A 13,739-nucleotide genomic window follows, 5' to 3' on the forward strand; every position below is an offset into this window, starting at 1 on the left:
CACCAGAAAGAACAGATTCCCTTTCAGGAATGCTTTGGGAGGAGAAATGAAACTGAAGAAGTGTCAGTGGACATCAAAGCAGCGTTTTTCAGAGCTGAACAAACGTCGGGAGTGGAATGTTCAAGATTCCATCAGTGTAACTCAAGAACATCCACAGGCTTGAAGTACAAATGTGTAGATACAACAGAAGACCAAATACATCACACCGTGAAACCAGTTGATGTAAAAAAAAAAAAAAAAAAAAAAATTCAATCCTTGTAACGACTCTGTTAGAAGTGTCTTTGTCCAGCACCCATTAAAAAGGTAATGCTCTAATGAAGTACAACGTTGAGCTTCATGAGGGGTTTTACAGAACCGCAAAATCTGAACTGAGGCAAGAACAGTAAAAAACTGGAGGATTGTTTGAGGCATCAAGAAATATTGGATGTATTACTGCAAACTGATTTTCTTTTTTCCATTTTATTCTTACATTTAGTTCCTAAACGTTTAAAATTCCGTCACCATTTGAAGAATGAGACGCTTCAGACACACTTACTGTAAAATATGTCATTGGCCATCTGTGGGCTTTATCAACCGTATCCACTAGATACTGGTGCTGTAACTATTAAATATGATTTTAAATACTATTTATTATTTCTGAGTTACTGTTGTGTGTACAGTGAGTTTCTACAGCATGGTATTGTAAGAAAAACTGAATAAAGCCACTTTTCAGTAAATCATTTCTTAGAGCTCATATCTTTGAACTTCCAATAATACACCAATAATAAATGCATTAAATATATAATATTTTATTTAAAAGGACTCTTTATATAAAATACACTAATACAACAATGGCCATGCCCTTCAAAGAAACAAGGCATAAAATACAAACCATTAATAAAAATACACATCGCAGTTTTTCTCTTGTTCAACTGTTGAACTGCATTACAGTCGGTTTTTTTTTTTTTTTTTTTTTTTACATTCCTTCAAAGGCGCTGAGTGTCCTCTGCAGTCGTGTCATTTTGTTTTGTTCTCCAAACAATCAACAATGCGTTAAGCCTCGTTCTCCGCTCGACCTATCAGAACAAACGGTCATGGTCCTGACTGCGCACGCGTTTAAACTGGGCTGGACATGGACAACTGGAAACAGGCGTCATACAATAAACCCATACGAAAAATGTTTATCGAATGACAAACTATGGTTTCACATTGAGAACTCTTAGCATCTGTAAGCAGCAGAAAACAGGACGTCAGTTGTGTGAAGACAAGTTCTCAGGTTCCGTCATGTTTTGACAGGGTTCGAGAGGATGTGCTACTGAAACACAACTGGGCTTCAGCCGCAGTCCAGTCTTGCCACAGAAAGTTCTCTGGAAATCCTGAAACAGAGAGTGGATTTCTGCATGCTTATGGATGTAATGCAAGACATTTTAATACAACCAAACAAATAAAACCGATAATAGGTTTAAACACCACAGTTTTATGAATGGTGATTGGTGTAAAAAAACAATACTGGTACTTTTAATCATAATTATGGCAATTATTGCAAAAATAGAATAGAAACATCTACCACAAGAACTAACTGCCCCCTCCCTGTCTATAGTCAAGATCTTCTTCAGTAGTGCGGTTAGCTTATAAATAATTCCAACTGTTAGATTAAGTCTCCATTTGGAGCTTGTTTATCTTGCTCTGAGAACTTCATGGAGGGCTGCAGAAGGATTCTCTAGCCAGATCAGCCCATAGTGTGGTGTCAAATGTATGCCTCTTTTAATTAATATTTATATTTGAGAATTTGTTTAATCTCCAAATTAATTAATTTTACCTGACTGATAAATTGTGGATCTTGAATTATCCTTGTATTTTCACTATGAATGGTAAATTGACCAGTAGGTACTTCTAACACCCTTAACACTGCAAACCACCTTTTTAGAAGTATCTCCAAATAATGGGTTGTCATGACAACATAAACATATCTTACAATACTATACCAGCTGAAGTATCACTGTACCAAGTGGTATCAAGATACCGTTCAGTATTGTGTTAATTCATAATTCAAATCTACAAAATAAAACAAATTTTCATAAATACATAGATGTAAATGAAAACAGACCAGGATTTCCTCTGAATAGTTTGGTAACAAGAGCCAGTTATTGATTCTCATTAATAATCAAATCAGTGTAAAATAAATCCATCTGAGCACTGCAGAGGAGGCACAGAAGCTGCATCTGAAGTGACATTTAGATGTTTTTACACAGTTTAATGTTAACAATTGCATAAATTATGTTATGAGATTAATGTTTTAAATATAAAATTCTGAATATAGAAATATGAAAATAATAGGCCTACTTTTAAAACTGCCAGTAGGTGGCAGCAAGTCTTAATGATTGAGTCACTGAATCATTCATTCAATCGATTCATTCAAAATGGCTAATTCATTCAGGAACGAGGCAAGTGTTACCCTCAGGGTTGGGGAGTAACAAAATACATGTAACAGTTACGTATTTAAAATACAAAATTTGAGTAACTGTATTTCATTACTGTTACATTTTAAATGGGCGGTAATAAAAATACAGTTATATTCAAAAAGTATTTTAGATTATCAAAGTGGTTACTTTGAATTTTAATGTCATTTAAACATTAATGTAAATTGTGGCGGATGCAACATTTTAATAATTTTAACAAAATAAGAAGGATCATAAAATTGCATTTTACTTTTATTTAGTACTGTCCTGAATAAGCTATATCACATAACAGATGTTTACATACTCTCCACAAGACAAAATGACTAAATTTATAAAAATTGCCCCATTCAAAAATGTACATAGACTTGAATCTTAAAGGTGCTCTAAGTGATGTCACACGTTTTTAGGCCAAAACATTTTTTGTCACATACAGCAATTCGCTAGCTGCCTGTCCCCTGAACACACTGAAAAAAGTCGCCAAAAGCTCCGAAAACGGCAATAAAAACAAACCACGAAACATAATAAACATGCTCCAGGCAATAACCGATAAGAATGATTTTAAATGCGTGTACATGACTGTTTCAGGAAGCACGGAGGGGAAGGGGAGGAGGAGGAGGAGGGAGGGTCTATAGCCTCTGTTTTGTTTGACAACACTTCGAACGTCAACAGAAAGTAACTCCACCCAGGATCGCTTAGAGAACCTTTAACTGTCCAGTCATTACTGGATGATCCACGACTGTTTTCATGTTTTACGACAGTTGTTTCTGAGTCCCTTTTAAATGTAAAAAGGGACTTTTTCCTCACAATTCTGAACCTCAAAAACCCAAGTTGGGTTGAAAATGGACAAAAAAATACTACCATTTAAAAAATACAGTATAGCATCACCAGTATTTTGCTTTAGCTTCAGTATCGTGATACTACTGTAGTACCGGTATACCATGCAGCCCTACTCCAAATAAGACTTTTATACTATTAAAACATAATTTTATCCTCTTTAAGAATCAATGCGTCATATATGCATTTCACATCACTCACTGTCACACTCACATAAACACAAAACAGTGGCATGTTTAAGGGAACCTGTTTAAGGCAGTCTCCATGAATTTCTTGAATGTATTTGAGGAAGGCTGTGGTCCACTGCAGTGTAGTGGCTTTATCAGTGTCAGCATAACAGAACGGCACCAGCAGGTTCAACTCATCACAGCACAGACGGATTCTTCTCCTGAGGACACAATTTGAGCAAAACAAAAACATGCTACATGTAATCTCTGTACCTAACAGTGAATGGTACAAGCTATAATGCAAAAAGCATCTGAAACGCGTTTAATGCTGCAAACCACCTGCGATCTCGTTCCTTCCTATTGTGAACTTCTTTGCGCTGAGTTTGATCCATGAGAGGTCTCGTCCTGTCACGTTTAGTATAGGACATTCTGGCACATGTCTTCCAGTTGTCTGAGCCCTGTAGGATATTAGATGTCCTGAGAGCCCTTGTCCAGACACGCTTGATGGGATGCGCAGCTTTACCCACCACCTCATCTTCAGTGAAGAGAGAAAAAAAGCCAGAACAAACCAAAATAATGACATCTTTATGCTTTTCACAACAGTCCAGAACACTGATTAAAGTCATCATTTACTCACTGTTCTGAATTTCTTCCTTTCATGGAACATAAAATTTTAGTTTTAGTTGATAAACTAGGTTGCTCTTTTTTGTACATAAAAAAGCCATTTCTTAAATTATGACATTAAAGTCCATGTGAAGTGGCTTAATGAGCTCAGTATTTCTCGATGTGTGGAAATATTTCCAATTGAAAAAAAAAAAATTAACTCAGCATGCCAGGCACATGGTCCAAAAGGGTTGTACCTAGTCTCTTAATGATTCATGGGTGTGTTTTGGGCATAATGTGAAATAAACCAATCAGAGTCTCATCTCCCATTCCCTTTAAAAGCCAGGTGCACTTGCACCATGGCGGATTGCTATTTACATGGTGTAATTTGTTAACGGAAAGACTGAATGCATCTCCATTGACTTTAGACCAGGATTTGTTGGTCAATGGTGCAATCATTTTCAGTTGCCTCAAAATAGCAACACACCAACAATGCACCTGAACACACATCATTTTCAGATCAGCACGCCTATGGGTGAACAGATGGGTGTGAGTGCATTTGGTATTTAAACAACGTGGGCGTCAGGCTGAAACAAAAAATGCCCGGTGTATGACAGGACGCTTAGACCCCTCCAACACTGTCAGAAGTCAACAAAGCCATCAACCAGCTGTCATATGGCAAAGCTCCTGGAGCTGATGTGATAACATCCAAAATCTACAAAGCTTCTGGACCATGTCTGCGCAACAAGCTGACAGAACTACTCCCAACAATGTGGGCACAAGGTACTCTAAGTCCTAAAGTCCTAAAGACTTCAAGAATGCCACCATAGTGCACCTCTACAAATGCAAAGGAAACAGACAGGCCCTAGAAATAACATGCCCACCTTTGGCCCAACAGTGGAAACGCAGCTATTGAGACATCAAAAAAAAAAAAAAAAAAAAAAAAAAAGGGAAAAAAAAGGGGGCTTAACGCAAAGCCTGAGAAAGAAATCAAGCTCACTTGATCTGCCCACATTGTCAAAGACACTTCCGGGCTCAGATCGGTCTTACAACATCGGATGAAGTTGGTCATCTTCTTAACGGAAGGACGAACAATATGTGTGAGTGTGTGTGTGTACGCTGCTTGTGTCCTGTGTAGATCCTTATTTGACTCTTTTTTGTGGAATTGATACTTTTTTAGTGTATGCAAAGGTCATATGGAATACTTTTATGGTGCTTTTTTGTTTTCATTAATTTGGAGCTTGTGAGCCCCTGATTACTGTATGGAAAAGAGTCTTTGTTCCAATGATGAAGCTAAGTCATATATCTTTAGAACAACATAAAGGTAATTATAATAACTATAATGTGCTGATTAATTACTAATTTTAAAATGAATAATAAATAATTATTAAGAAAATGTTTAATGTTTGAGTGAACAACTTTAAAAAGTCTTACTCTTCAGTGTGGCAGTTTGCTGGTCAGCAGTGTCAGTGTAATTGACAAATGGAGCTCTCATCCCTGACTCTGAACCTTTATCTGCTCTGAAACTCAGGGTCAACTCTGCAGGGATGATCAGCTCAGACTGTTGACCACCCTCCAATAAAAGAAAAAGGTAAATACCATAAGACATCACTCAATATCAATGACAAACAAACAGCAGAACTCGGGAACAAACAAATACTGGAGTGCATTTGAATGACATGAAGATAAGCACCTACAGTTTTGAACAGATGTCCTTCGTATGGATAAGTGCCTTGTATTTTCACCATCTTGTCTGGCTTACTCCATTTCTCAATTTGTGCATGTGTGGATATTCCTGGAGTGTTCGTAGAGTGACAAAGCACTGATAAAAATCTGAAAGACAAATTATGAAATCATGTCAAAATGACAACGATGACTTAAAGCATGGATTCTCAAACTTTTTTTATCTGTCGAACCCCTTTGACCTAAAACAGGGTTTCTTAAAGGGGGGGGGGGGATGCTTTGGTAATTGCACAATAAAAATGTAAAATAAGACTTAAAAAATAAATAGGGCCGCACAATTAAATTAAGCTAAATTGAAATATGGCTTAGTGTGATTATACTGTAGAAAAGCCTGTGATTTAGTCTAATGAGCTGCTTGTTTCAGAGAAAATCGCAGCACTGTGTTCATTTACATGTGAGCAGCTCATGATCCAATGTTTTCAGTGTCTCGAAGCAGCTTGGAGTAAATTCTAGCTGTGTTGACATAATTTATTAATCAATCTTCATTTGATGAATATTGATGATCAATACCTATACCTATTCTAAATCCCAAGATCAAACTTTTAGTGCTGTTTTCAGAAAACAAAAATAAACAGAAAACAAAAAATAAACATTGTTGATCAGCTATGACAGTTGATCGTAAGTAGGGCTGGGCGATATATATCGCATGCGCTTGTCACACATACATTTCGTCAGTAAAGCCGGTTCCCTGATTGCCGCTAAATCGCCATCACATGCAGTTGCATTTAATAGACAGAACCGTAGATCACTGACAAGCCACGCAATATCACGTTCATTATCGAAGGCGATTCAGCTGCAATATGAACGCGATATTGCATGGCTTGTCAGTGAACTACGGCCCTGTCTATTAAATGCCGCTCCATTTAAAAGCAGGTGATGGTGATTTAGCGGTAATCAGGGAACCGGCTTTACTGACGAAATGCGCGTGACAAAAGCATTCAATATATCGCCCAGCCCTAATCGTAAGCAGTCATTTCATCTCATCATTTCATTTTAAAACTGTTCATACGAGTTCAGTAGTTCTACTTCAATATTATAAAGCAGCAAGAATATTTTTGTGCGTCAAAAAAACAAAACGACTTTTCAAAAATATAGTGATGGGCCGATTCCAAAACACTGCTTCAGAGCTTTACGAATCTCCGAAGAGTTTAATGGAGTAAAGTCATGTGATTTCAGCAGTTTAGCCATGATAGGAGATCCGAATCACTGATTCGATTCGTAAAGCTTCAAAGCAGTGTTTTGAGATCGCCAACAAACACCAACAAATGCCAACGAACAAGTTGGCTGTTGGATTTAGAATTCTATGAGAAAAAACTGTCATGTTCACACTGCCCCAACAAACACAGACCAACGAGTGACGTCTGACTGGGAAAATTCCACAACTACAAATGTAACCATATTAACAATATTGTCAGGCAAGTTTATTATATTAATAATATAGTATCATATATATTTTCATTGTATTAAAGTATTGAGGCAAAACAAAAATACCTGAAATCCGAAGCGCTGTAGCCATCGATACAACCATGTAGCTAAACAAGCCAAAACGAATTCTTAAAAACGAAACTGAAGGTAAACCTGCGTTGCTCTCATTGTGGTTAACATTAACTTTACCTCTCTCTTTCGGTGAAGTGGAGCAGCTGCTCTTGCTGAATGGCACAGATTGCACTATGGACTATTGTACCTTTTGTATATTTTAATTTTTTTAACTGTATTTTATTTTTTATAACGAACAAGCTGCGATGTCACGTTTCCAGTACTTTGTTGTGTGTGAGGCGCAGGCGCGATCAAACAGCTGTCTTTGCAGGGGACTTGCCTCATCAGCATGGCAACGGTTCGTGGCCAGGTCAGATTACGTCAGAGTTTGTTGCCGTTTGTTGGAAAACTGTTCACACCACGCAGACATTCCACGACCCGACAAACGCCGATTAAACATGTTCAGTCGGGTGAAAACCGACTCCGACCAACAGACGCCAACAGATGCCAACAGGGGTTTCACACCGATCCAACAAACTCCAACAGACGAGTTTGTTGGCGTTTGTTGGCTGTTGTCGGTGCGTTGTGAATTGGCCTTAAGAGAGAGAGAATAAGCATATGTGAATTAGCCTATCTGAGTCAGTGCACCTCTCACAGCAGTCGTGTCTCTACTTATAGTGAAACTGTAAGTTTATCTCAAGAACCACAGTTATTACCTCGCTGGTGAGAAATGTCATGTAGCTTTCAAGTTGCTAAACTATTTTACTAGTTTGTGTCCGTACCATAGGCTGTAAGGACCTATTGAAATAATTGAAATCATTTGGTGAAGTGATATGGAACAGTAATGCGGTCAAGAGCTGCCTAGAACTACTTTAGATGTGTGTTTCACTGAATATAACTGCACACCTTAGAACGTTTGTCAACCAGTCAGATTCGATCATTCAACAGCCCCGTAGTATAAAACCGTTTAATGCACAGGTAGTTCCTGTCAGTTTAATCACTGTTCTATAGAAAATCAATAATCCCTGTGAAGCTGTGGTTTACTGCAAATTTATAACAACTAAGGGCCGTTTTTAAAAACTTCCTTAAAGGCCCGTTGAAGTGTCTTGGAACGTGCAGCATTATTCAATATTTTGACATAATTTCAACTGAAACAGGATGACAGGGAGCGATAAATAGAACAGCCCCGCCCCTTTTTAAAAATAGCTAATAGCGTTTTGTTTATATCACAGCTTGGCCAGAGCCGTTAAACTCAGTAAAACCTCGGTTTCCTTTTAATATCTAACCATTTATCTTCCTAATCTTCTCTATATCACTTTAAAATATAGCATTCTATGCAGACTTTAAATGAGTCTGATACCTTTCGTGGTTTGCGCAGACTCGTGGATATGATCCGCTCAGTGCTCGTGTCCCTGGGCCATAGCAGACAGTGCTCGCGCTGCGTCGGTTTACGTTATACTAATGCGAAAATGGACTTCAGTGTCTGTTGATAGTGTAGGAGGAGGTGGGACTTCAGATTCTAGAGAGCATTTGATTGGACAGAAGAATTGATGAGAAGCTGAAATGTGATGTGATGTCATGAAAATCCATGATCATTTTAGCAGAAGTGAGACTGTACGTTTTGAATGCTTATATCTCCTAAATGCGAATTTTGTCATTGTTTTGGAACACACCAGCTTATTCATTACCTTAAAGGAACACTGAACTTTTTTTGAAAATAGGCTCATTTTCCAACTCCCCTAGAGTTAAACAGTTGAGTTTTACCGTTTTCGAATCCATTCAGCCGATCTCCGTGTCTGGCAGTACTACTTTTAGCATAGCTTAGCATAGTTCATTGAATCTGATTAGACCGTTAGCATCTCACTCAAAAATGACCAAAGAGTTTCAATATTTTTATAGTTCCTAGCCATAACAGCCTAGAAAATCACAACTTTTCATTTTGCGTCGGTCTTAGTATACAATGTAACTACAGAAGATTTTTAAATGGGAAAAATATTGAAACTTTTTGGTCATTTTTGAGCATGATGCTAACGGTCTAATCAGATTCAATGAAATATGCTAAGCTATGCTAAAAGTGGTACCGTCTGACCCGGAGATCGGCTGAATGGATTCGAAAATGGTAAAACTCAACTGTTTAACTCTAGGGGAGTTGGAAAATTAGCCTATTTTCAAAAAAAGTGGAGTGTTCATTTAAGGGTAACATATTCACACTGAAAGCTAAAAAACTAAAATTTCAGGGGGACTTTAAGCTGTTATAAATTCACTTTAAACCACTTTCATTACTGTAATGTTATGTGCTTGAGGTAATTTAACGCTGTCTCTTATCTCATGACTCTTTACACACTCTTCTGTGTTTGTTCATGTGTTTTGAAGGAGGTTACCATTTCCATCTCCACAGCAACACGATTATGTCAAAAACTAAAATTTATAAGTGAATATAAAGAAAAAAAAATATCATGATTCTTTTAAAAATCACAAATGTAGTAGAATAATACAGCTGTGTGACACAGGTTGTAACCTTTTTTCCAGGCAGACGCGTGCAGGTGGGCTCAATCGTCCCTCCAGTGGCCGTGTCCCTCGCCGATGGTGCACATCTGTCCTCTCCTCCAAAGCACACTGAACTCTGTCCAGCACAGATCCTGGCACCTCTACACCGCTGACAGGTGTGGTCTCACATCCCAGCACCCCGTTCGGCTCGTTTGCCAGCAGCATCTTGATCTCCTGAATAGATACGGTGCGCGGCTCATCTGGTGTGACGTCTGACTTGCCCACTGACGGAGAGCAGCTGATCTGCCTCTCTGGGTCATCAGACAGGCTTCCCTCAAGTTGTGAGAAGCCTGAGCTGTCTGTCTCTGTCGCCTGAGCATCCATATGGCTCTGGATAATGTGCTGTAAGTACTCTACCTCATTCATTTCCATCAGGCTAAACTGTGAACTTTGACTGACTGTGACAGCGACAGGTTCAGACACATGACCGTCGTCTGCAGATGCTGCATGTTCATGAGTCTTACAGGCCACAGAGGAGCTCATCCTGAAAGACATTTCAAATGCTGTTGAATTTACCAATAAAATAGATCTGACTTGACTTCAAAACTGACTCATGTTGTTATTATGGGTTTAAAATAATAATAAGTTGTAACTCTCCACACTCACATTCATGTCATTTTGGTGTGGAACAGACAGTTTTCACAATCTAAACAATTCCCAATGGATTAAATGCATTTTATGTCTCATTGAATGTTCTGTTTAACTCAAAATATGTTTAAATGAGTAAAAACGGATGCCATTTCATTTTGACTCTAACGTAAACTGCTTAAAGTAGTAACAATAACGTTATCCCTGCCAACTATTGTTAATATGATGGTTTTGTAAATGGATCTATGAGTTATTTAATGAGACAACATACCCATTCTCTTACAATTTAAACAGCGAATAAGGAAATTGTAATAATATATTTAAACAAAACACAGTCTTGCCTAAAAGGCCTCAACTTCCCGAGTTTTCCCGCCCTCACACCCCGGACTCCATCACGACCATTAATAACAGTAATAATGAAGCACATAAGGTCTCCGAATCGTAAGAACACCTCACTGAATTCAGATTATAAGTGATTAAAGATTTACCTGACACTGATCGGCTCAAACAGAAAACGATAAGCGGTTGTCCCTGCGTGGCGTCGTTAGTGACGTCACTCACACCCCGCCGTCGTGTAGTTGTTGTTGTTGTTGTAAATATCACGTATTTATACTATTATACCATTACCATTTATACCACTTGTTTCAGAACTGCAACTTTTAAACAGGAATATGTTCATTATTTATGCACGTATGTACATTACATATGCAAATCACACGTGACTACGTCACTAGAACCCACGTCGACAGACATTTATCGTTATCATTAATACTATTAATAAAAATAGGCAAAAGTAAACTTTGCTCACCTGATTCATTTCTTCTTTCAACACTTCATAATTTTTTTTACCTTTAAGCCACATATTTGCACTTTACCCTTTAATGTGGTAAAGTCAATATATTATCGTCAAAAATCTGTCAAAAACAACTTATTCAATAATGATATACATTCATTCATTACAAAACTGAGATGGCATTATATATTTAAAGGGACATTAAAGGGATCATTTATTCATCCATTGTTCTTTTGTCTGTGGAACATAAAAAAAGCATTTTGAGAAATGTCTGTTTTAATTTTTGTCCATACAGCGGAAGTTAATGGGCTCCGATGTTGGTTGGTTCACAATGTTCTTCAAAATATCTTCTTTTGTGTTAAGAAAAAGACAGGGGGCGGAGTGGGGTAAGATGAGCCATTTTTACTTATGTGGTCTTCAAGATAAGGGAAAATGAGGCAGAAGTAAAATGAAAGTATTTAAAGTAATTTCAGGATGTTTCCTATCATTTTAAATGATCAGAATAGGTCTATGACAAAGGGTTCTAAAAATATGGCTTCTTTTAAAAAAGTGTTCATGTGGCTGATTTTACCCCAGGTAAGGGGTAAGTTGAGCCGAGTCAGTAGGTTGGTGTAAACTGACCATCTAACTGAATCTGAATCAAATACATGTGAAATTGTAAAGATAACCTCTTTAAAAAAAGATTACCTCTTTTGAAAACTAATTTAATAATCAAATCTCCGTTTACAAATATTTATATTTCTTTTCTTAAAGCTACCTTAAACAACATAAAACTAACCAAATGAAGTTGAAATTTCAATATCTTTAATTGTTCGCATTTCTGAAACAATATGTTGAACACCAAAGTTGTAACCTTCCCAAAAACAGACTAAACAGAAAATTTGAGTAAAATTAAATAATAGCTGAATTAGAATGAATAAATGTCACTGAAACTAATAAACATTTTAGTCAAAAGGTTCTTGACATGGTAGTTTTTCTGCAATGTCGACCATGCTAGGCCATTAGAGACTACAGGTGGGAAGATATATATGATTAAACATCCTCTGGTTCATATCAGAGAAGGATTTGGTGTACTTGTACACTGTTCCTATCAAATAAACTCAAATAAATAAATAAATAAATAAACCAGTTGCATAATATTACATTGAAGTTAAGTATAAACTGGTATAATTTCAGTGTCTTATGGTGGGGTAAACGCTGGCTCAATTTACCCCACAGCATTTGGCTCAATTTGCACCAGAGCTGCCATTTTGGGACAAACAAGCCAGCTTACCAATTCAGGATAATATTTAGCCATATGATTTGCACGGTTTTATACATTGCTAAATTACCAATATGCATCATAAACATTTTTAGACCTGGACAAATTTGCTTTGATGAAACAGCCATTACATCTGTTATGTTAAAATTTTACTTTGACAAGCCAAAAACTGTTTTTAAATTAAACTGGCAGCTTCCACTCCTCCCATGTGCTTCTCCTTTTAGTTTGGCAGAAATAATGGGTAGTTCTAAAATATATGGTCACATGACAATAAAAGGGTACAGCTGCCAAAATACAGGGGGTGGCTCATCTTACCCCAGTCTCCACTACAATGTGCCTAAAGGCACACCTTAAGAAAAATGTGCTTTTCACTACTCCCATAGTGTATGATTAATTATATATGTTTGTATTGAACATAAATGGCGCAACAAATTTTGTGTGAAAATAAATCATAAAAGTGGTTTATTTTAATCCTACAAATGTATGAGGTGGTGAGGGGGCGTTTTACCCCACACAGACACAGGGCAAAACCAGCATGGGGCAAAAGACAAACAGTATTGATACAAATGCTTTAGCTAAAATAATGTTTTTAATAAAGTTAATACTTGTTCAAAACAATCACTTTAGCAAAGTTTGTACTTTTTTCTATTAAGTTTGTACTATGAGTGATAAAATGACTAATTTTTGTTCAATAAATATATTTTAAAAATGTAAAAAGATTTAAAAGAAAAATATTCTGAAAGCATTGAATGAGATCCCATAATAATTTAATATATATTTACAGTAGTAACAATAAATGATATTTTATTATATATGATTAATATATTTTTTAAATTTGATGGTTTCAGTATAAATATGGGTATTATCTCTAAGATGGACACCCAATTTTATATATGATATTTACCATCTGAATCTAACCATGTCGTGTTATCAAATGGAAAGTCAGCCAGCTGTTTATTATCATGTTAATTGTCTTTCACTCCAACAGCAGGAGAACATTTATCCAAAATACCATATACTTTTACATATTCTTCTGTTATTGAAAAACTGTTGCTTTAAAACTGATAAACATTAACAAGACCTTTGTCTCATAATATTTTCAATCATATAGATTCCATTTGCTACTTAAATCTACATTTAAAAAAATCAAAATTGCACTGCTGTCCGCAACTGTGTCAAGGATCAGACAAATTTCCATATTCATCTTAAAAGTGGATGTTTTGGAAAGTTTTTGTCCCATCCAGTAGTTTAGTGTAAAAAAAAAAAAAAAAAAAAAATCAAATGCGCCT

At 36.7% G+C, this 13,739-nt stretch overlaps 1 protein-coding gene across 1 annotated transcript; it reads right to left on the reverse strand.

Annotated features, from left to right (window-relative positions):
• Positions 1–1,229: 1,229 nt before the first annotated feature.
• On the reverse strand, positions 1,230–10,291 carry LOC137008749 (transcription factor-like 5 protein). Its single transcript, XM_067370469.1, has 6 exons — positions 9,780–10,291; positions 5,740–5,875; positions 5,477–5,615; positions 3,779–3,974; positions 3,519–3,660; positions 1,230–1,355 (listed from the first exon to the last, which is right to left on the reverse strand). Exons 1-6 carry the CDS (start codon positions 10,289–10,291, stop codon positions 1,230–1,232), a joined length of 1,251 nt encoding a protein of 416 aa, XP_067226570.1.
• Positions 10,292–13,739: the final 3,448 nt, after the last annotated feature.

The sequence above is a fragment of the Chanodichthys erythropterus genome, chromosome 20 (genome assembly GCF_024489055.1).
Source record: "Chanodichthys erythropterus isolate Z2021 chromosome 20, ASM2448905v1, whole genome shotgun sequence".
Taxonomy (NCBI): domain Eukaryota; kingdom Metazoa; phylum Chordata; class Actinopteri; order Cypriniformes; family Xenocyprididae; genus Chanodichthys; species Chanodichthys erythropterus.